The 25717-nt window shown below is 40.3% G+C and overlaps 1 protein-coding gene across 3 annotated transcripts in view; it reads right to left on the reverse strand.

Moving 5' to 3' along the window:
* cdh7a (cadherin 7a) overlaps positions 1 to 25717 on the reverse strand; it is a 340872-nt gene that overhangs the window by 151825 nt on the left and 163330 nt on the right. For 2 of the 3 annotated variants that reach the window (XM_061965236.1, XM_061965237.1), the window contains 2 exons: positions 24245 to 24539; positions 5758 to 5877 (listed from right to left, as the gene is read on the reverse strand). In XM_061965236.1, the coding sequence (XP_061821220.1) occupies positions 5758 to 5877; positions 24245 to 24539 (415 nt within the window). Of the gene's footprint in view, positions 1 to 5757; positions 5878 to 9321; positions 10086 to 24244; positions 24540 to 25717 lie in introns of those variants that run through there. The other variant, XM_061965238.1, reaches the window with a different exon arrangement.

Consider the following 25717-nt stretch of genomic DNA (forward strand, 5'->3'; position numbering starts at 1 on the left):
TAAATATATATATATATATATATAAATATATATATATATATATATATATATATATATATAAATATATATATATATATATATATATATATATATATATATATAAATATATATATATATATATATAAATATATATATATATATATATATATATATATATAAATATATATATATATATATATATATATATATATATATATATATATATATATATATATATATATATATATATATACAGTATATGTATGTATATTCCTCGCACACTATTTGACTGAAAGAGCACGCACTTGCCGCGCGCTCGCCCGACACTGTGGCGCGAGCGCGATAATGTCACGTTATCGATAGGAAAATGCATTTTTATACAATAGGATTTGCCTGAGCAGCTAGAAGACACCAAGAGTAACAAGCCACAGAAATGGATTAGAAAGGACAGATTTTAAAAATTATAATAAAAAATAATTTAAAAAAATAAAATAAAAATCTGATTTTGGACGCTGACGGGCCGAATCCGACCCGCAGGGTTTGGGGACCCCTGCTGTACACTATCTGCATTACATGCTATGCTAAGTATGTCTTCCAAAGCCGCACAGTGTTTTTTCCACATTTTGTTATGTTACAGCCTTATTCCAAAATGGAATAAATTCAAAGTTTTGTAGAAATTTGTGCAAATTTTTTAAAAACAAAAAACTAAGGAATCACATGTACATAAGTATTCACAGCCTTTGCCATGAAGCTTGTGTGTAGAATTTTAAGGACAACATTGAATTTAATCCATTCTGGAATAAGGCTGTAACGTAACAAAATACGTAAAAAGTGAAGCGCTGTATACACTTCCTGCATGCGCTTTATGTCATTTACAGGCATGTGAACACATGAGAAGTCTTTCTTCTTGACTTATTTTCGAATGTTTACAGTGAAACTTCTGAGCAGCCTGCCTGCGAGACAACTAAATCCCTGCATTGCGGTGGCTGTCACCACTTCATGAATTAAAAGTGCGTTCATGAAAAATATCAGAGCGTGTGACTTTGCGCGCGCTCTCACAGCGAGAGGATGAAGCCTAATATTATGGCAAGCAGATATTTGTATGTGCTCTTAGCGTGAAGTATATATTGGAGCGGGGCTGTGGCTAATGAGGCAGCCGTGAAGACGTGACAAGGACCGTGGCGCCGGCTGCGCTCCTCGCCGTGAAACAGCCCACGTGTCAGCAGGCTCTGCTCACATCTGAGGATGCTGCTGCTGATTTCAGGGCTGATTTTTTTTCATCCCCCTCCTTATACGCGATTATTGGGTGTTTTCATGTTGCATCAGGTGGGAGGATGTAATATTTGCATTGATGTGCTGTAATATGTTGAAATAAATAAATAAATAAATATTCTGCATCTAATTTAAATGCCTTCTGAAATGCGATTTTCTTATTCAAGCGGGGATAGCAGGTCCATTCTATGTGTCATACTTGATCATTTCGCGATATTGCCATATGTTTGCTGACAGGATTTAGTAGAGAACATCGACGATAAAATTTGCAACTTTTGGTCGCTGATAAAGAAAGCCTTGCCTGTACCGGAAGTAGCAGACAAGTAGCGCGTGACGTCACAGGTTGTGGAGCTCCTCACATCTGCACATTGTTTACAATCATGGCCACCAGCAGCGAGAGCGATTCGGACCGAGAAAGCGACGATTTCCCCATTAAATTGAGAGAGGATGAAAGATTTGTGGATGAGGAAAGTGAGAGTGAAGTACTAGAGGGCAGTGGGAGCGATTCAGATAGGGAAGATGCTGTGAGAGGCGGGTGGGACCTGATATTCAGCTGGGAATGACTAAAACAGTAAATAAACACAAGACATATATATACTCTATTTGCCACAACACAACCAGGCTTATATTTAATATGCCACAAATTAATCCCGCATAACAAACACCTCCCCCCTCCCGTTCATATAACCCGCCAATACAACTCAAACACCTGCACAACACACTCAATCCCACAGCCCAAAGTACCGTTCATCTCCCCAAAGTTCATACAGCACATATATTTCCCCAAAGTCCCCAAAGTTACGTACGTGACATGCACATAGCGGCACGCACGTACGGGCAAGCGATCAAATGTTTGGAAGCCGCAGCTGCATGTGTACTCACGGTACCGCGTCTGCGCATCCAACTCAAAGTCCTCCTGGTAAGAGTCTCTGTTGTCCCAGTTCTCCACAGGCCAATGGTAAAGCTTGACTGTCATCTTCCGGGAATGTAAGCAATGAAACACCGGCTGTGTTTGTGTTGCTGCAGTCGGCCGCAATACACCGCTTCCCACCTTCAGCTTTCTTCTTTGCTGTCTCCATTGTTCATTGAACAAATTGCAAAATATTCACCAACACAGCTGTCCAGAATATTGTGTAATTTTGCGATGAAAACAGACGACTTAATAGCCGGCCACCATGTTGTCCCAAAATGTCCTCTACAGTCCGTGACGTCACACGCAGGCGTCATTATACCGAGACGTTTTCAGCAGGATATTTCGCGCGAAATTTAAAATTGCACTTTAGTAAGCTAACCCGGCCGTATTGGCATGTGTTGCAATGTTAAGATTTCATCATTGATATATAAACTATCAGACTGCGTGGTCGGTAGTAGTGGGTTTCAGTAGGCCTTTAAAGTGTTTATTAGATAACGCTGCATGACCTAATAAACGGTATAAATAGTTCGACATTTACAACTTCTGATTGACTCCGTGCGAGGGTTATTTCATGTATCGTAACATCATTTTTTATCTACGTATCTTCGGCCTAAATGACCAATTAGAAATGACTACAGTAGAATTGGCCAATAGATGTGGTCAGTTGGTACAGTATATTTACTATTTTCTATTAATATGTCTACTACAATTGCGATCAAAAGTTTACATAATGTCATGGCTGTCTTGAGTTTCCAATCATTTCTACAACTCTTATTTTTTTGTGATAGAGTGATTGGAGCACATAATTGTTGGTCACAAAAAACATTCATGAAGTTTGGTTCTTTTATGAATTTATTATGGGTCTACTGAAAATGTGACCAAATCTGCTCGGTCAAAAGTATACATACAGCAATGTTAATATTAGCTTACATGTCCCTTGGCAAGTTTCACACACACATGCATCCACCAAAAATATACGCCACACACACATACCCCACCCCCAATCCAACGCCCTTGACGCAAATCCCATAGGGGTGATGGACGGATGGGCAGCGCCTGAGAGCTGCAGCCTGCCACCATGGCCCCCCACTCCCTCCCCTCTGTTGCTAGATATCTCGAGATGTACGTTGTAATATGTATATGTGCTTTGCTATGGAGGTTTTTAAAAAATATAATCTAGACTGGGCTCCTAAGGGGGCCCAGTCTAGATTATATTTTTTTTTACTCATCCTTCCCCAGTGTTTACCTTTTTCCCATCTTTTACGGGGCGCCTTGTGGCGACCCATCAGCGTTCCTGTTCTGTAACCCTGTACACTGTTTGTTTGTCTAATCTTGAACAGGTGTGTGCTGAAAACAAAGTTCTGTTGTACTTGTGCAATGACAATAAAGACCTACCTACCTACCTACTTACCTAATATTTTCCCCAAAAAATTTTTTAAAAGTGTAATATTTAATGTTAAGTAATTGGAGCCTTAAATAGGTCAACAATTCATAACATTGGTTTTGATTCATTATTACATTTTGAGCAATGACAGTGTAAAAAATATATCCCATTGAAATTCTTCGAAATGAAAAGGGCATCACTCATAAAAGTGTTAAAAATAAAAAATTAAGTCTCTAGATCAGGGGTTTCAAAATCAATTTAGATCAGGGGCCACATGGAGAAAAATCTACTCCCAAGTGGGCCAGACTGGTAAAAATCATGGCACCATAACTTAAAAATAAAGACAACTTTAGATTGTTGTCTTTGTTTAAAAATAAAACAAGCATATTCTGAAATTGTACAAATCATAATGATGTTGTTTTTGTTTTTTCTACACTTACATGTTGTGGTTAATAGTATTCTGTCTTTATTTGTCGTTATTTATACTTTCTGAATAAATGATGTGATAATGTTCATCAGTCAACTCGTTGGTGTTAATTTTCAATCTATCAAGATAAAAAAATAATTTCAAAATCAAATTACAGGATGTTATTTATGTAGTTTGCTCATTTTCCTCGACTGGTGCACTAACATCATTTTTTTTTTTTTACAAATGTAGCATCATCTAGAAAGATACAAATAATTGCTATTGCGACTTCTAGTGGACACATTTAGAACAGCAGTTTCTTTCATTAAAAAATTCCGGCTTATTTTTATACTTGGCAAACTCATCCCGCGGGCCGGATAAAACCTGTTTGCGGGCCGCACGTTTCACACACCTGCTCTAGATCAACTTCAGATCTAACCGTCGATAATAAATTACATTTTTTGTTTTGTTTTTTGTTTGTTTGTTTGTTTGGTTTTCCCCCCTGTTTGTCAAGGAAATTGTGTTTTTTACATAGCAAACACACAAAAAAGTAGCAATATTTCATGGAAAGTAATTGGAGGATTGAATAGGTCAATAATTCATAACATTGATTTTGATTCATTATTATTTTTGAGCAATGACAGTTTTAAAGACAAAAATAGCCTGCATGGCAGCTTTGTGTTATTAGAGTCAAAATTGCAACTTTTCCTCGTTACATTTCACCCATTTGCTCTTTTAGTTAACTTTTTTTCATTTTTATTTTTCCCAATAGTATTTTAAAAAAAATAGCTGCGGGCCGCAAATGGCCCTTAGGCCACACTTTGAACACCCCTGGATTATATTATAACTTTTTTGATCCTTTAGGTGTGTATTCTCTGGGCAATTAAGGAAGTATTCCAGAAATTATTAAAAAGACGAATCAATCTCAAATAGTTTTATGACAAGTGTAAAAAGAAGTTAAACACTGTTAATATTAGAAAAAAACCATCAAACTCTCTTAAGTTTAACTACAAGTGTAAAAGTGCCATGACATCTCAAAGAAAATGTGATTTTTACATAGCAAACACACAAAAAAAGATGCAATATTTCATGGAAAGTAATTGGAGGCTTGAATAGTTCATAACAACATTGATTTTGATTCATTATATTTTTGAGCAATGACAGTTTTAAAGACAAAAACAGCCTGCATGGCAGCTTTGTGTTATTACAGTCAAAATTGCAACTTTTCCTTGTTACATTTCACCCGTTTGCTTTTTTAGTTAACTTTTTTTCATTTTTATTTTTCCCCAATAGTATTTTTTTTTAAATAGCTGCGGGCCGCAAATGGCCCTTAGGCCACACTTTGAACACCCCTGGATTATATTATAACTTTTGTGATCCTTTGGGTGTGTATTCTCTGGCAAATTAAGGAAGTATTCCAGAAATGATTAAAAAGACGAATCAATCTCAAATTGTTTCATGACAAGTGTAAAAAGAAGTTAAGCACTATTAATATAAGAAAAAACATGGAACTCTCTTACGTTGAATTACAAGTGTAAAAGTGCCATGACATTTGTTTCGCAGATGTGATGCTCTTGTTTATTAGCATGATTATTTTTTAAGTGTAAAAAGAAGTTAACCACTCAAATTACGTTTTTCGGAGAAAATGTGTTTAATTCAGTGTCGCCTAAATTGCTTGTGCTTTAGAGGTATCCGTATAGTGTTCACTTTGATTTACAGACAAGCCTAATGACTTGGCTAGCCTACAATCCAATCGATAAATCAATTATAGCATCTGGCGTTGCCATGCCAACGCACACTCACCTGTCTTGGGCTCCACAGAGAAGTATGGCTGCCCGTGCACGATGCTGTACACCACCCTGGCGCTGTTCCCGTACGTGGGGTCGTCGGCGTCCGTGGCCGCCACTTGCACCACCATGGTTCCTGCAGGGGGCGGACAGATCTTCATTAGTTGCCACGGCAACAGTCACAGGTTTTAACCGAGGCTAATTGCGGAAACATTCGCCACATCCTCGGAGCGTGTGACCGATTGAACTTGAAAGGCAGGCGGGGAAGTGAAACTTCTGAGGCGCTAAATAATCTCATTAGGCATCATGTTGTCTTTATTTATACTTACTGTGGGAACGATTGCTTATTTTTCATATGTAATGCAGAATAAGCTTCTCCGACAAAGGCCACTGAAGAATCTAAGCCGTAGTATTTGTTTGCAAGCAAGGTGATTTAATTCACACGGTTCCCATTTGAATTTCTATTTGGTTCCAGAAGCCAGATTGGATTGTGTGACCTATCTGTCGTGGTTAAAGAGTTGTTTGTCCACGATGTTCCGGAACATTCTTATACACTTGAGCATGAAATACGACGCAGCCAAGTGCAACGCAAAGGATGCTCTCAATTAGCAGGCACTGTTACGTGCAGTTTGCATATTAGCATATTTATATGTTTCAAATGAGCTCTTTACACACTAAGTTGAAACATTAGCTTGTTAGCTCCCTGCTAAAATTAGACCTAAATTAACTCAATAAGTCATCACAACAGCTATAAAGCAGACTATATGATCGTAGGCAAGTACATTTACTGTTTATGAAATGTATATTTTGCATATTTTCATATTACTTGGCTTTAAATGAATGCTCACACGCTGCTGCTCAAAATTAGTTTGTTAAGGTGCTGCTAAAAATAGACTTACATTAAAAAAATAGGTAATCATAACAACTGTAAACTGAAAGATATGATCCTAAGAGAGTAATTTTTTATGTTTATAAAATGTATACACCTATATTTACATTTTAATCAGCCTCAAATGAATGCTTAAGTACGGCAGTTCAAAATTAGCTTGTTAGCTTGCCGCTAAAATTAGACATAAATCGATTAAATAAGTAGCAGCTATAAATCAGAAGGTATGATCATAAGAAAGTTATGTTTATGTGTAGAACGTGTTAACATGTATATTTTGCATATTTACATTTTAAGTAGCCTCAAATGAATGCTCAAACACTGCAATTGCTGCTAAAATTAGGCTTAAATCGATTAAATAAGTAACACTGTTAGTTTTGGCGGTAACTAGTAATCTAACGCGTTATTTTTTATATTCAGTAACTCAGTTCCTGTTACTACATGATGCGTTACTGCATTATTTTATGTTATTTTTTATGTAGTATCGGCTACAAACAGAAGATCTTGAGTGTGCTTTATTGGAGCGCTGCGGTGTCGTCCTTCTGAATCTCTTGTGTCACAAGGAAGAGGCGCTGGATGTGTGTCTGGGTGTGGGGAGGGAGGGAGGGAGGGAGGAGCGGGGGGCGCGTGCCTGATCGTGGCGGAGCTGCAGTAGAGTTTCTTAACACAGAGATATTATCACTACTGTAACCGAGGGTTTATATATGTCGCCTATACTGTATAAAACTACAAAATAACAAACACGGAGGCTCCAGTTTTACACAAGGACAACTTTATTTCCTTTCTTTTCAAAACCTCCGCTCCACTACAACATGTCAACACTTCCGCTCTTAGCGCCTTCAAAATAAGAGCTCAAGGCATATACTGTATAACAGCTTATAACAGGAATTTAACATCACAAAGAGGCAAGCCCATAAAAAAAGCAAATGGCACGAAAACATTTTCCAGGCTTCTGGACACAGTGGACAGTGAGCACATCAACATGGAAAGCGAGCTAAAGAAAACACTCCAAACTCTGCCTCTGCTCATCATTCAGCACTGAAGGTACACACTCTGTCAATTCTCTTATATACTGTTGCTCTTTCATTCTAGACTTCTAGAGTGTTTAATTATCACATCACTCTAAATGTATAGACTATAAAGTTCGCAAAAATAAAGAGGGATTTTAGTGGGCCAGGCCAATATTTCCTTATCTCTAAACTAAAACTGGGGAAATGCGTAGAGTGTTCTGGGCTTCAGACATGATTTTATTTCACAATTCCTTGAGAGAGAAAAACGCCTGGTTAGGCTTTGTGTATGTAAAGTTAAAGTAAAAGTACTTCCTTGGATGTTGTTATTATGCTGTTTGTTACTTATGTATCTTATGTTGCAGCTATTTAAAATAGTTTTGTCAATTTGTTCTGGCCTGAAACAAATTGGCCCTTTGAAACATATCTTTGTCTTTGTGTGTTGTATGTAGACCAGTGTTTTTCAACCTTTTTTGAGCCAAGGCACATTTTTTTCATTGAAAAAATCCAAAGGCACATCACCAGAAGAAATCATTAAAAAATGAATTCAGTAGACAATAAAAAGTCGTTGTCGCAATCGTTGGATACTATAGCTCTTGTCTCAAAGTAGGTGTACTGTCACGACCTGTCACATCACACCGTGACTTGTTTTGAGTTTTTTGGTGTTTTACCGTGCGCATACATTTAGTTCTTGTCCTATTTTGGTGGCTTTTCCTGTTTTGTTGGTATTTTCCTGTTGCAGTTTCATGTCTTCCTTTGAGCGCTATTCTCCGCACCTGCTTTGTTTTAGCAATCAAGAATATTTAAGCTGTTGCTATCTTTTTTTGTGTGGACATTGTTGATTGTCATGTCATGTACGGATGTACTTTGTGGACGCCGTCTTTGCTCCACACGCTGTAAGTCTTTGCTGTCGTCCAGCATTGTTTACTTTGTATTTTACATCACCGACACTCAACAACGGCACACTATTTGCAGATTATAATTACTGGTTTGCAAAAAATATTTTTAACCCAAATAGGTGAAACTGCATAATCTTCCACGGCACACCAGACTGTATCTCACGGCACACTAGTGTGCCACGGCACAGTGGTTGAAAAACACTGATGTAGACCACATTGCTTAGAAGAGTTCAGTGATGCAAATGCATATCAAGTTGATCAACAGATTGTATTATTCTCCAGTGCAATAACGGTACTGAAATAAAGGCTAAAAGGGCTCTAATGGGAGCTTTAAAAAAAAAAGAAGAAAAAAAGAAGTAACTAAATAGATACTTTTCACAGTACTGTTTGGTGTAAGTAACTGAGTTAGTAACTGAGTTACTTTTGAAATAAAGTAACTGTAACTAGTTACTGGTTTTCAGTAACTAACCCAACACTGACTATAACAGGGGTCGGCAACCCAAAATGTTGAAAGAGCCATATTGGACCAAAAATACAAAAACAAGTCTGTCTGGAGCCGCAAAAAATTAAAAGCCATATTACATACAGATAGTGTGTCATGAGATATACATTGAATTAAGAGGACTTATAGGAAACTAAATGACCTCAAATATAGCTACAAATGAGGCATAATGATGCAATATGTACATATAGCTAGCCTAAATAGCATGTTAGCATCGAGTAGCTTGCAGTGACCAAATATGTCTGATTAGCACTCCACACAAGTCAATAACATCAACAAAACTCACCTTTCATACACAACCTTAAAAGTTTGGTAGACAAAATGAGACAGGAAAAGAAGTGGCATAAAATACGTCCTAGAAAGTCGGAAAAAGTTATACATGTAAACAAACTAAGGTGAGTTCAAGGACCACCAAAATTAGTAGGACAAAACGGTGCTCGCCAAATACTGGAATCAGTGAAGCATGTTTAATATAAACAGTGTGCTTTGTAACAATTAGGGAGGCTTGTGTCATGTTTGTCCTCCTACAGAAACCATATTAAAACAAAAAATTGATTTTTTTTTTTTCCCCTCATCTTTTTCCATTTTTCATACATTTTTTAAAAAGCTCCAGAGAGCCACTAGGGCGGCGCTAAAGAGCCTCATGCGGCTCTAGAGTCGCGGGTTGCCGACCCCTGGACTATAACAACAATAAACTTAGGTTCATCTTTATTGTAAAATAGCAAATTGGTAAACATCATGAACATGTTCAGGGAATGGCGCAAGCTGCGAGTAACTGTTAGCTGTGATGCTAATATTGCTAGCTTAGGACATCTTATTTTTGCCTGCAGAGTAGTTAAAAATAGTTGGAAATAATTAAATCGGGTTCACACTGAGGCTGTAATGTAGTAAATTATAGTCATTGCCTCATTTAAATAGCAAAACTGAAAGGGAGGATAAGCTTTTAATTAAAAAGCTAACAAACTTCGACTCAGACTGTCCGTCAGACGTTGGTCTTAAACCCCACGCCTACACAGTAGCCAAAGCATCTACTAAACGACAGTGAAATAACCTTGAAAATAATAAAAGAAACACATAATTTTCCACGTGTTTTTTCCCCCTCCGGTTGGGCAGCTAAATATTTCACTTTAACGGGCCAGGAGTTTATATTGTAGCATATGACAGAAAGCGCCGCCTTTCGGAAAGCAAAGCCACTCGTAAAAGGCTCACTTTCCCACATGATACGTGTTTTACTGGCTTTTACAGAATGAAGTGATCATGGAAATTGAAGATTAGAGTCGTCCCTTCGGGTCGTAAAAGAAAAAAAAAGAAGGGAGAATTAACAGGCTTTGTCCGTGTGTGGTGAACAATATAACGCCGGCTGAGGAAGGACACCCGGATTATATCATCACCTCTTAGTCATGACAGCTTCTATTACTGCTGCTTTAAAGCATCCAGGTCAAGGGGCGAGGAGGCTAAATCTCTATTATTGCCGCGTAGTTAAAAAAGCGCCTCACGTGGTCATTTTATGCGGCGCTATTTGCAGGCGTTCTTCCATTTTCCCCAGCTCTGGCGCCGCCATCCGCTACCTCAGTGTTTTTCAACCACTGTGCCGCGGCACATAGGCGCCGATCTACATTTCTGCCAGTGGGTGCTCGGTGTGTTTGTATTAGTGCTGTCCCGATACCAATATTAGTATTTCGGTACTTTTCGGTACTTTTCTAAAAAAAAAAAAGAAAAAAAAAAAGGACCACAAAAAATGTCATTATTGGCTTTATTTTAACAAAAAAAATCTTAGGGTACATTAAACATATGTTTCTTATTGCAAGTTTGTCCTTAAATAAAATAGTGAACATACAAGACAACTTGTCTTTTAGAAGTAAGTAAGCAAACAAAGGCTTCTAATTTAGCTGCTGACATATGCAGTAACATATTGTGTCACTTATCATTCTATTATTTTGTCAATATTATTAAGGACAAGTGGTAGAAAATGAATTATTAATCTACTTGTTCATTTACTGTTAATATCTGCGCACTTTCTCTTTTAACATGTTCTATCTACACTTCTGTTAAAATGTAATAATCACTTATTCTTCTCTTGTTTGATACTTTACATTAGTTTTAAGTGATACCACAAATTTGGGTATCAATCCGATACCAAGTAGTTACAGGATCATACATTGGTCATATTCAAAGTCCAGGGACATATTTCCTGAGTTTATAAACATAATATAAATAAAAAAAAAACAAAAGAAGATTTTGTGACTTAAAAAAATATCGACTAGATATGCTGTTGTACTTGGTATCATTACAGTGGATGTTAGGTGTAGATCCACCAATGGCGTTTGTTTATATTGTAGTGTCCCGGAAGAGTTGGTGCTGCAATTCTGGGAATTTGTTCTGTAGTGTTTATGTTCTGTTGCGGTGCAAATCCATCCATCCATCCATTTTCTACCGCTTATTCCCTTTGGGGTCGCGGGGTCGCTGGAGCCTATCTCAGCTACAATCGGGCGGCAGGCGGGGTACACCCTGGACAAGTCGCCACTTCATCGCAGGGCCAACACAGATAGACAGACAACATTCACACTCACATTCACACACTAGGGCCAATTTAGTGTTGCCAATTCGAATCGCGATTCTCACGTTGTGCGATTCAGAATCGATTCTCTTATTTTTTTATTTTTTTTTAAATGTAATTTTTTTATTTTATTTATTTATTTATTTTTTTTAATTTTATTTTTATTTTTTTATTTTTATTTTTTTAATTAATCAATCCAACAAAACAATACACAGCAATACCATAACAATGCAATCCAGTTCCAAAACCAAACCCAACCCAGCAACACTCAGAACAGCAATAAACAGAGCAATTGAGAGGAGACACAAACACGACACAGAACAAACCAAAAGTAGTGAAACAAAAATGAATATTATCAACAACAGTATCAATATTAGTTACAATTTTAACATAGCAATGATTAAAAATCCCTCATTGACATTATCATTAGACATTTATAAAAAAAAAAAAAAAAAAGAACAATAGTGTCACAGTGGCTTACACTTGCATCGCATCTCATAAGCATGACAACACACTGTGTCCAATATTTTCACAAAGATAAAATAAGTCATATTTTTGGTTCATTTAATAGTTGAAACAAATGTACATTATTGCAATCAGTTGATAAAACATTGTCCTTTACAATTATAAAAGCTTTTTACAAAAATCTATTACTCTGCTTGCATGTCAGCAGACTGGGGTAGATCCTGCTGAAATCCTATGTATTGAATGAATAGAGACCCCAAGAATCGATATTGAACCGAATCGTGGGACACCCAAAGATTCACAGCCCTATTGTTTAGTGTGGTTTCACTATATGGCACATATTTATGACAGTGTTGGCATTGTTCATACTGTCACCCTTAGTGTGACATGTATGGCTGTTGAGTATGGCCTTTATTCGCTCGTGCATGGTGTGTTAAAAGTCAAGATGATTGTGTCATTAGTCCATTATCGGGCACAATGAAACCTTTGTTAGGCTTTGTTCATAATAGACCATGCGATTTGTAACCTCTTCATTATGTGAAACGGGCCAAACTCGCTTCAAAATTAACAACAACCAAATTGATTTTTCAAAAATTAATTTAAAGATTGAAAGTAGCCATCAATCCCACGCATGTCCGTGGGTGCTTGGGGCCCGAGCACCCACGGGAACTTCTGGTGTGCGGTGGGAGATTATGTCATTTCACCTAATTGGGTTAAAAACATGTTTTGCAAACCAGTAATTATACTCCGCAAATAATGTGCCGTTGATGAGTGTCTGTGCTGTCTAGAGCTCGGCAGAGTAACCGTGTAATACACTTCCATATCAGTAGGTGGCAGCAGGTAGCTAATTGCTCTGTAGATGTCAGGAGCATGGTTTGTCGTGATCACAATATGCGGGAAGCAGTGTGTAGGTAAAAAGGTATCTAACGCTTAAAGCTTAGGGAAGGCTATGCAAAATGAAACTAAAACTGAACTGGCTGCAAAGTAAACAAAAAACAGAATGCTGGACGACAGCAAAGACTTACAGCGTGTGGAGCAGACGGCGTCCACAAAGTACATCCGAACATGACATGACAATCAACAATGTCCCCACAAAGAAGGATAAGGTCAACACAACTTAAATAGTCTTGATTGCCAAAACAAAGCAGATGCGGGGGAATGAATGAGGAAAATACCAATAAAACAGAAAAATCCACCAAAATAGGAGCCTAAGACAAGAACTAAAACACTACACACAGGAAAACTCCAAATAGTAGACCTACTATGAGACAAGAGCTATAGTGATGTATGGTTGGTTATGGTTTGAATTCATATCCAACAATTGCGAGAAAGACTTATTATTGTCAATATCGGCTGCTGAGTTTCATTTTTTTAATGTTTTCTGCTGGTGGCGTGCCTCGGGATTTTTTTCAATGAAAACAATGTGCCTTGGCTCGGAAAAGGTTGAAAAACACTGCGCTACCTGACATCGCCTCCTTTCAATCAGCGCCTGTCCATCTTCATCCGCACAATGTCGGATTTTTAGCGATATTTCCCGGGTTTGTTTATAAGCACGCCGCAGCTGTGCAGCAAAATGCGGGTCCTTAATCAGTATCTTGGGCGCGGGACTGTCATCTGCTCGTAATGAAAACAAATGTGGCGTGTTTAATGTGAGGGGGGAGAGGCAGGTATTTTATTCAGGAAGTTGTGCACGCACAGACGGCGTCCTGCTGCTGTCGAATGGAAATGTGCGCTCCCGGGTGCAAACGCACACTTTGGAATGAATACACACAAATGCAAAGTCTACTCGGGGATCCGGGCTAATTTTCGCACGGCAGGGAGCGAGAACTGACATGGCGAGTTGCAATGAAATATTCGTGTTGTGTAACTAAGATTGATGGAGCAACGCAGGTAAAGGTATTGTTTCGTCCAAGGTTTGTATTGTAGGTATGTATAAATTACATTTATAGTAGGAAGGGGATTCATACGGCCCCATTCGTCATGGTTAACCTGACTCATGAAACGTGACAAATTAAGGGGGTGCACTATCCACTTTGAAGTGTTCCATCCATCCATCAATCCATCTTCTTCCGCTTATCTGAGGTCGGGTCGCGGGGGAAGCAGCCTAAGCAGAGACACCCAGACTTCCCTCTCCCCAGCCACTTCGTCCAGCTCCACCCGGGGGATCCCGAGGCGTTCCCAGGCCAACCGGGAGACATAGTCTTCCCAACGTGTCCTGGGTCTTCCCCGTGGCCTCCTACCGGTCGGACGTGCCCTAAACACCTCCCTAGGGAGGCGTTCGGGTGGCATCCTGACCAGATGCCCGAACCACCTTATCTGGCTGCGGCAGTGGCTTTATTTTGAGCTCCTCCCGGATGACAGAGCTTCTCACTGGGGCGGTATAGCTCGGTTGGTAGAGCGGCCGTGTCAGCAACTTGAGGGTTGCAGGTTCGATCCCCGCTTCTGCAATCCTAGTCACTTCCGTTGTGTCCTTGGGCAAGACACTTTACCCACCTGCTCCCAGTGCCACCCACACTGGTTTAAAAATGTAACTTAGATATTGGGTTTCACTACGTAAAGCGCTTTGAGTCACTAGAGAAAAGCGCTATATAAATATAATTCACTTCACTTCACCCTATCTCTAAGGGAGAGCCCCTGCCACCCGACGGAGGAAACTCATTCTTGCTGCTTGTACCTGTGATCTTGTCCTTTTGGGCATAACCCACAGCTCATGAGGATGGGAACGTAGATCGACCGGTAAATTGAGAGCTTTGCCTTCCGGCTCAGCTGCTTCTTCACCACAACGGACCGATACAGCGTCCGCATTACTGAAGACGCCGCACCGATCCGCCTGTCGATCTCACGATCCACTCTTCCCTCACTCGTGAACAAGACTCCGAGGTACTTGAACTCCTCCACATGGGGCAGGGTCTCCTCCCCACTCCGGAGATGGCACGCCTTTTCCATGCTGATTCTCATCCCAGTCGTTTCACACTCGGCTGCGAACCGATCCGATGATAATCACTTTGAAGTGTTTATTATCTTAAAATCTGTTGTGTAGCAATTCCAACTTTGGCCACAGCATCAGTCGCTATCTCGAGTGGCGCATTCCATCATTTTCAGCAGACTCAGTTGCAAAATAATTTAACCAGCGCCCTCTTCCTCTCACGCGAGATCTACCCAGGAATAGGGCCATGTGAATACCTTCCCTACTGGGTTTTAAACCAACACCAAGCGAAGAAAAAGTTGTGTTTGAATATAATAATTTCGCCACATCTAGTGTGTGTGTGACAATCATTGGTACTTTAACTTTTAACTTTTTGCATAATATGGCGAAACAAAACGCCGGATATTATGTCTTACCTTATACACACACCATAATAATACTCGTATGTTGAAGCACATCAAGCGGTGCGACTTCATAGCTTACCAAAGTAGTACTAAAACATTTTAAGACAGGAGAGATGTGACGTTCGCGATTGAGTCGAGCCTTTTAAGTTAAAGTTAAAGTTAAAGTACCAATGATTGTCACACACACACTAGGTGTGGTGAAATTTGTCCTCTGCATTTGACCCATCCCCTTCATCACCCCCTGGGAGGTGAGGGGAGCAGTGGGCAGCAGCGGGGGCCGCGCCCGGGAATCATTTTTGGTGATTTAACCCCCAATTCCAACCCTTGATGCTGAGTGCCAAGCAGGGAGGTAATGGGTCCCATTTTTATAGTCGTTGGTATGACTCGGCCGGGGTTTGAACTCACAACCTACCGATCTCAGGGCGGACACTCTAACCCAGGGGTGTCAAACTCAAATACAGAGTGGGCCAAAATTTAAAACTGAACAAAGCCGCGCGCCAAGGTTGAACAAATGAACCTTTAACGTACTCTACGAGCAATCGTCACGTCCGCTTTTCATTCATTCTAACATGGTTCAGACCCAGTCACAAGATATGTGCAGCTTCTGTACGCACACACGAGCAAATGCAACGCATACTTCATCAACAGCGATACAGGTTATACTGAGGGTGCCAGTATAAAAAACTTTAACATTGTTAGAAATATACGCCATACTGTGAATCCACACCAAACAAGAATGACAAACACATTTCGGGAGAACATCCGCACTGTAACACAACATAAACACAACAGAACAAATACCCAGAATTCTTTGCAGCACTAACTCTTCCGGGACGCTACAAAATACGCCCCCGCTACCACCAAACCCCCCCGCCCCCCAGACACACACACACCTTGTAGCGTCCCGGAAGAGTTAGTGCTGCAAAGGGTTCTGGTTTGGTGTGGATTCACAGTGTGACGTATATTTCTAACAGTGTTAAAGTGTTTTATTCGGCTACCCTCAGTGTAACCTGTATCGCTGTTGATGAAGTATGCGTTGCATTCTAATGTGTGTGCGTGCAGAAAACGCACATGTTATGTGACTGGACCAGCGCTGGCTGGCTGGCTGGCTGGCTGGCTGGAAGGAAGGAAGGAAGGAAGGAAGGAAGGAAGGAAGGAAGGAAGGAAGGAAGGATCGGCGGGCCAGCTTTAGTGTTAATTTGATATCGCCTCAAGGGCCAAGTGAAATTACACGGCGGGCCATATTTGGCCCGTGGGCCAGAGTTTGACACCCATGCTCTGACCACTAGGCCACTGAGTAGAACGTGAACGGCTCTTTTAAGTGATTGGTTTGTCTTACCGAGTCATACCAAAGACTATAAAAAAATGGGACCCATTACCTCCCTGCTTGGCACTCAGCATCAAGGTTTGGAATTGGGGGGTTAAATCACCAAAATGATTCCCGGGCGCGTCCACCGCTGCTGCTCACTGCTCCCCTCACCTACCAGGGGGTGATCAAGGGTGATGGGTCAAATGCAGGGAATAATTTCGCCACACCTAGTGTGTGTGTGTGACAATCATTGGCACTTTAAAGCGTACAACCCTAGTGGCATCAAAGGCCTCAAACAAAGAATTGGGGTCCATGCAATTTGCCGAGCAACAAAATCGCAGGTTCAGATTGCTGCACCTGAAATGAAATTAAAGTTGTTGCAAAGAATCACATTGCTGAATAGACTTTCATCAATGGAAGAAATGAAGCTTTTTGGCCGCCGAGCCCCGCGTTTCCGTGAATAAGAACAATGGCGGCTGACTAATTGAACTCGCCTTGACATTACATCCCTCCCCGCTTGTAAGGAGACCTGCGACTGCTCCTTTGGGCGCTTCTTACCACCGTCCTTAGAGCGCCGTCGTCTTTTATTTGACACGGGCGCCGTGATTAAGACGAAAGCCTTCAGAGATTGCTCGGGCCGAAAGGTCTCTGTAAGCATGCCCCTAATTACTTTAATGAATTAAAGCCATGATTTCCCTCCAAATTGAAGTCGTTCATCAGCGTTGGGGGGCTAATGATTTAAAGACACCCATAAAAGAATTATGGCGGGACAAGAGGTGCTCGGCTCGGCCCTCGTCATAATTGCTTTGACATTTTTTTCTCCCGCCCGCCCCTCACAGAGGTGGGCTTTCACAGGAGCTGGAGGACTAATAAGGGTGCCGGAGAGGTGACCCTGGTGGTGTGAATGCCCCCCAAACCCCCCAAGTCGCTGCCTTATCTCGACTTGGACGCGAGCGACTCGGCGCCCTCGTGCTAATCCTGTGCTTCCTTAAGCCTGAGTCTGTGTAATCCTTCCCAGATCTGTGTCGTAAGCAAGGCCCCTCCCGCCCCCGTGATATTTTCATTTTGACTTTGAATGTAGCCGAGCAGCCACAACAACACCTTTGTTTACGCTAATTTCCATCTGTATGCCAGCGCACACATTTGAGGCGGCGCCCAGGGGAAGAATTTGTTTGTTTTTTAATCTCGGCGATTCCGGTGCAACATGTGTATTCGGGGGGGAGAAAAAAAAAAAACAGTTCTCGACGACTGCGGCAAACGCTCCAAAACACAGAAACGATCGCAAAGCAAAGATGCACAAACACCATTAAAAAACATGCAACTACTGCAATAATTAATAAGCATGCTGCAATTACAAAAACACTGCGTGATGGAAAACAAGTGCTAAAAAAAAAAAGGCCCAAAACACACTCAAACCAGCAAAAACATCTGCATGTGAGAAACCCTGCAAGTTCACGGGACAAAAACACACTCGAACCTCAGAACTCCAAATGTATTATAATCAGACTTAAACTGGGTCATCACGTGGACATAAATGACGACATGGAAAAAATGGTTCATGAATCTCCACAAAATAACACAAGAAGAAACATCAATTGGATATCATGTGGACTAATAAAAGAAATAATTAAAAAAAAATTTTTTAAATAAAATAAATAAATTAAAAAAAAAAATCAATGAATTAAACAAAATATATCCATACTGGTGTATGTATACTGATTTGTCATCCTCATCCATTATCATACGTTATACTTAGGGATGTCCGATAATGGCTTTTTGCCGATATCCGATATTCCGGTATTGTCCAACTGTCAGAACTTGGACTGTGGAGTTTTTGTTTTCCCGAGATGCAAGTGAACTTGGATCGGACATGGCTTGAAGGTGGCTACATGATTTATTTTAACACTATACAAACTATAAAACAGAAGCAAACAAAAGGCGCGCACAATGGCGGAGGTAAAAAACTTGGCGAATGAAAACAAAACTTGCTCTAAGGCAGAAACTGTGAACACGAAATAAAAACACTTACTGTGGCTTGATACGAGAGGATAGCAGGGTTAGAAAATATATGACACCAGGACGAACAACAGAAAATGAAAAGCTTAAATAACACAGACATGATTAACAACAGGTGCGTGACTCAAAACAGGTGCGTGACATGACAGTTGAAAACTAATGGGTTGCTATGGAAACAAAAACAATGGAGCGTAAACAGAAACTAAAGAGTCCAATAACTAAACAAAACAAAACATGACTAAAACAAAACATGATTACACAGACATGACACCAACTCTTTAATTACCGGTACCGATATCAACCGATACCGATATCAACCGATATATACAGTCGTGGAATTAACACATTATTATGCCTAATTTGGACAACAAGGTATGGTGAAGATAAGGTACTTTTAAAAAAAATTTATAAAACAAAATAAGATAAATAAATTAAAAACATTTTCTTGAATAAAAAAGAAAGTAAAACAATATAAAAACAGTTACATAGAAACTAGTAATTAATTGAAATGAGTAAAATTAACTGTTAAAGGTTAGTACTATTAGTGGACCAGCAGCACGCACAATCATGTGTGCTTACGGACTGTATCCCTTGCAGAGTGTATTGATATATATTGATATATAATGTAGGAACCAGAATATTAATAACAGAAAGAAACAACCCTTTTGTGTGAATGAGAATGGGGGAGGGAGGTTTTTTGGGTTGGTGCACTAATTGTAAGTGTATCTTGTGTTTTTTATGTTGATTTAATTAAAAAACCAAAAAAAAAACCCGATACCAATAATAAAAAAACGATACCGATAATTTCCGATATTACATTTTAACGCATCGGTATTATCGGACATCACTGTCAGGCTTGTCCCTGACAGTTTGACTGTGTTTTAGTTTGTCCTCTGCGTTTGTCTTAGTTTTCTGTCAGCGCTTTTTATTTTGTCTTCTATTGCTGATTGTCTCCCTGAGTGCTGATTCCCCTCAGCTGTGGCTGATTGGCACCTGGCCACACCTGGTGTCAATCAGCCAGCTGCTATTTAAACCTGCCTTCCCCTCCAGTCAGTGCTGGATTATTTGTCATTGTCATTGTCATTACTACCTGTCTTTCCTACTTGTCGATGTCAGTGTAGCTGTAAGCGGTGGCGGTAAGCTATTTATTGTAGATGTTTGTAGCTTGCTGTCTTTTTGTTCCTCGTCTTCCAGTTCCTGTTTTCCTGGCATCCTGTTTCCTGTTCCTAGTTCCTAGTTTGTGTTTTTTCCTTTATTTTATGAACATTAAATCTTGTTTTCCCGCACAATGCCTTCCACCTTCTCTGCATCTTGGGGTTCGTGTCCTACAAACTCTGACAATCTCTAGTTATACTTAATCTGAAATTGTCATGTATCCATCAAATCTGCTGTTAAAACTTGGACTATATAACCAACATGTATAACCAACATATATAACCAACATATATAACCAACAATACCGATAATTTCCGATATTACATTTTAACGCATTTATCGTCCGATAATATCGGCCTGCCGATATTATCGGACATCTCTAGTTATACTATACTGAAATTGTCATGTATCCATCAAATCTGCTGTTGAAACTTGGACTATATAACCAACATATATAACCAACATATATAACCAACATATATAACCAACATATATAACCAACATAGGTGTACTCCACCTTCCGCCTGATTGTAGCTGAGATAGGCTCCAGCACCTCCCGCGAGGAATACGTGGTAGAAAATGGATGGATGGATATATAACCAACATATATAACCAACATATAAGTTGATTGTAAATTAGGGGCGGGACATGGACATGGACATCTCACTACAATATTAGATCCACTATGGACTGGACTTTCACAATATTATGCTAGACCCACTCGACGTCCATTGCATCCGGTCTCCCCTACAGGGGTTGGGTCACCCACATCTGTGGTCCTCTCCAAGGTTTCTCATAGTCATTCACATTGACATCTCACTGGGTTGTGAGTTTTTCCTTGCCCTTATGTGGGATCTGAACTGAGGATGTCGTTGTGGCTAGTGCAGCCCTTTGAGACACTTGTGATTTAGGGCTATATAAATAAACATTGATTGATTGATTGATTGATGGATAAGCATTCTTGCATTTTTCCCGTATCCCTTTCCGGTGAGTGATGAAGTGTTGCTATATATGTCTGTCTGCCGGAATAAATAAAATACATTCATTCAAATTAATTCATTCAAAAACGGAAGTAAGACAATAGAGATGTGACGTTCGCGATTGAGTCGAGCCTTTTGAACGGCTCTTTTAAGTGATTGGTTTGTCTTACCGAGTCATGCCAAAGACTACAAACAAAATGGGACCCATTACCTCCCTGCTTGGTACTCAGCATTAAGGGTTGGAATTGGGGGTTAAATCACCAAAATGATTCCCCGAGCGCGGCCATTGCTGCCGCTCACTGCTTCCCTCACCTCCCAGGGGGTGGAACAAGGGAATGGGTCAAATGCAGAGGGTAATTACACCACATCTAGTGTGTGTGTGACTATCAGTGGTACTTTAACTTTAACTTTTAGAAGACTTAGATTGGTCAGATCTAGTCTAGATCTAAACTAGATCTGACCGATCTAAGTCTATGAGCAGGAACTGATGAAGCTTCCTCGGAAGCCGCTCGTCTGAGGAGGCTTCATTAGTTTGTGCTCATAGACTTAGATTTGTCAGATTTAGTCTAGATATAAACTCGGCTAGAGATTGGTCAGATCTGGTTGGTCTAGATCAGGGGTGTCAGACTCATTATAGATGGGCGGCCACATGGAGAAAAATGTACTCCCAAGACACCTTCAAATTGATTTCTTTGTTTAAAAGAACAAGCTCATTCTGAAAATATACAAATCATAATGTTGTTGGGTTTTTTTTTACACTTACATGTTGCAGTTAATAGTAGTCTATCTTTATTTGTCCTTATTTATACTTTCTGAATAAATGATGTGATAATCCTCATCAGTCAACTCATTGGTGTTAGTTTTCAATCCATCAAGATGAAAAAATATATCAAAATCAAATTACAGGATGTTATTTATGTAGTTTGATCATTTTCCTCGACTGATGTACTAACATCATGTGGTTTATTTTGTACATATGTAGCATCATCTACAAAGATACAAAGAATTGCTATATCACCATCCAGTGGACACATTTAGAACAGCAGTTTCTTTCATCCCAAAATGTCAGGTTAATTTGTATACTTTGCAAACTCATCCCGCGGGCCGGATAAAACCTGTTTGCGGGCCTGATCCGGCCCTCGGGCCGTACGTTTGACACCCCTGGTCTAGATCTAAACTGGATCTGACCAATAATCTAAGTCTATGAGCACGAACTGATGAAGCCTCCTCGGATGAGCGGCAAAACGTCTTCTAAGACAAACCAAACAGTCCAGTTGCGATCGATTGAACGCCCTGAGATGACAATGACCTTGGTGAATGAGAACAGAGTCTTTTAAGTCGATTGAACGCCCTGAGATGACAATGACCTGGGTGAATGAGAACATTCATAGAGTCTTTTAAGTGAACAATGAGAACCGATTCACATTTGGGAGTCCTTTGTTTGCAAGCCATTTTTATATTAGTGAAGTGAAATCAATCATATTTATACAACACTTTTCCTCTAATGACTCAAAGCGCTTTACACTGAGAAACCCATCATTTACAGCAGTGGTTCTCAAACCTTTTTTCACCAAGTACCACCTCAGAAAACCTCAGTACCACCATAATGACCAACAATAAAATACAATAGCGTAGTAGACCTAGATATTTATTAAAACAAGGCAGATGTGTTATTTAACAAGCATATTTGATATATTTGGCCACTGTAACATTACACATAGTTTGAACAGTAACACTGTGTTTGAATATAGGAAAATAAAACACTCCCGATTTTCCCGGGAGATTTCCGGATTTCGATGCCTCTCGCAGAAAACTCCAAGGATTAATATTCTCCGATTTTTACCCTAACAATAATAATAAGGGCGTGCCATGATGGTACAGCATTTAGCGCCCTCTACAATCTGTACGAACAGCGTGCCTGCCCAGCCTTTTGTTGTATGCATCTTCTACTTGCACACGCAAGTGACAGCAAGGCATACTTGGTCAACAGCCACACAGGTTACACTGACGGTGGCCATATAAAACAACTTTAAGACTCTTACTAGTAATGCGCCACACTTTGAACCAAAACCAAACAAGAATGACAAACACATTTCGGGAGAACATCTGCACCTTAACACAACATAAACACAACAGAACAAAAAATACCCAGAATCCCATGCAGCCCTGACTCTTCCGGGCTACATTATACACCCCTGCTACCACCAAACCCCCCCCCCCCCACCCCCCTCCCTCCATGCGTCGGTTGAGGTGGGCAGGGTTTGGTAGCGGGGGTGTATAATGTAGCCCGGAAGAGTTAGAGCTGCATGGGATTCTGGGTATTTGTTCTGTTGTGTTTATGTTGTGTTACGGTGCAGATGTTCTCCCGAAATGTGTTTGTCAATCTTGTTTGGTGTGGGTTCACAGTGTGGCGCATTATTAGTAAGAGTGTTAAAGTTGTTTATACCGCCACCGTCAGTGTAACCTGTGTGGTTGTTGACCAAGTGTGCCTTGCTGTCACTTACGTGAGCAAGCAGAAGCCCCCTATCAACGTGTGGCTAGGCCGGCACGCTGGTTGGTTCGAGAGAATAGATGCCCTGAAATTCACAGTCTGCCGGAAAAATCGGGAGGGTTAACAAGTATGACGCTGTCAAGTGCCATTCATATAAAACCCGCGGGCCGCACTAACATTCGATTTTCATATTAAGGTGTGGGCCGTGTATCTGAGACCCTTGGTTTATACATAGCACAAAGAAAAAAAAATCTTTGTATGCAGTGTTATTTCATTTTAAATTTCAAAAGATTTTTGTGGCTCCTATTGTTTTCTTTAATTTGTAAAACTGGTCAAAATGGCTCTTTGAGTGGTAAAGGTTGCCGACCCCTGCACTAGATAGAGCCTGTGTACTACTAGTGGTACTACTAATGTATACATTTAAGATACATTTTCAGGAGTGTGGGTGAGACTTTTTAAAACGCTCATGCAAAAAACTTGCCAAAGATCCTCTACACCAGATTAATAGATTAATGAAAGTATTGGGGGGGTCGACATTTTGTACAATAATGATGCTAAAACCAAATAAAAGTAGGTCGACATATGCTAAACTATCAAAAGAAAACAGCTTGATGGCAAATTAATAATCACTTGGTAGAAAAGGTAATCCTATTTGCCCCGATCAGAGTCTAACTCAGGTCAGACAGGTACAGGAGGTCTCACTTTGTCGGGAAAGCAACATGCCAGCGGTGTTGTAGTCAGCCATTAAACGTTGCTCCAGTGACTTGTCAAACATGCATCATTCATCAACATCTACACGACTGGAGGACGGCACTGTGGCTACACCGGAGGATAATATGGAGGATTTATGTGTGTTGTTGTCATGAGTAGCTTTCGGAGAGAAGAAACATGAGAGGAGACTCTTACCGAGAGGAGACATCTCGGGCACTCCAGCAAAGTAGGGCCCGTCGAGGAACCTGGGCTCGTTATCGTTGATGTCCTGCACCTTGACCACGAACTCCGACCTGGGCTCCACGGGCAGGTTGGTGAGTCGGTCCACGGCTTGAGCCTGAAGCGTGTAGTAGGCCTGCGCTTCCCGGTCCAGCCTCTTGGTGGCGTGGATGTCGCCCGTGTTCTCGTCGATAGTGAAGATGGAGGCTGAGCCCTCGCCCGTCAGGACGTACTTCACCTTGCCGTCGCCTTTGTCCACGTCGGAGTGAAGCTACAGAAACGAGACACGTTTTGCATAAGTTCTCTCACCTTTTACCACCGTTTTTAAAGATCCTTTATATACCAGGAATACTCTGCTGTTCTACGGACCAGGTAGGGTTGGGTACCGTTCACATTTCAACCGATATGGTACCACATCCCGGTACTTGGAAATCAATACCGGTGCCAATTTTCTCTTGTACACTTGTGTATGTTAATAAATATGAATTGTTTTGATAATAAAATGTCATTTTTGTTGCAAGATTTAAAAATGAGCTGATTATGATAACTGCTGTCCAGTTGATATATATTGTTTTATTATCACATGTCTGAGTATCAATTACAGTTAAACGTTCTAGACGTTAGATGGCAGCAGTGTATTGTTTATGGCATTTGAAAATATTCAAAAATATTTAACTAGTAATAATAATCTGCAAATGTACCGTTGTTGAGTGTCTGTGCTGTGTAGAGCTCGGCAGAGTAACCGTGTAATACTCTTCCATATCAGTAGGTGGCAGCAGGTGGCTAATTGCTTTGTAGATTTCGGGAACATGGTTTGTCGTGATCACAATATGCAGACTACAGCGTGCAGGTAAAAAGGTATCTAATGCTTAAACCCAAAAACAAACAAAAGGCGAGTGCCGCTAAGAAAAGGTATTGAAGCTTAGGGAAGGCTGTGCAAAACGAAACTAAAACTGAACTGGTTGCAAAGTAAACAAAAACAGAATGCTGGACGACAGCAAAGACTTACAGCGTGTGGAGCAGACAGCGTCCACAAAATACATCCGAACAGGACATGACAATCAACAATGTCCCCGCAAAGAAGGATGGCGACAACTTAAATTGTCTTGATTGCTAAAACAAAACATGTGCGGGGAATAGCGCTCAAAGGAAGACATGGAAGTTCTACAGGAAAATACCAACAAAACAGGAAAAGCCACCAAAATAAGAGCGCAAGGCAAGAACTAAAACACTACACAGGAAGACACCAAAAAACTCCAAATAAGTCACGGCGTGATGTGACAGTACTTTGAGACAAGAGCTATAGTGATGCATGGTTGGTTATGGTTTGAATTCGTATCCAACACTTGCGAGAACAACTTTTTATTGTCAATATCAGCTGCTGAGTTTCATTTTTGAATGTTTTCTTGGCTCAAAAAAGGTTGAAAAACACTGATTTATAGTGTTTTG

Source organism: Nerophis lumbriciformis, linkage group LG07 (assembly GCF_033978685.3).
Source record: "Nerophis lumbriciformis linkage group LG07, RoL_Nlum_v2.1, whole genome shotgun sequence".
NCBI classification, from domain to species: Eukaryota; Metazoa; Chordata; class Actinopteri; order Syngnathiformes; family Syngnathidae; genus Nerophis; species Nerophis lumbriciformis.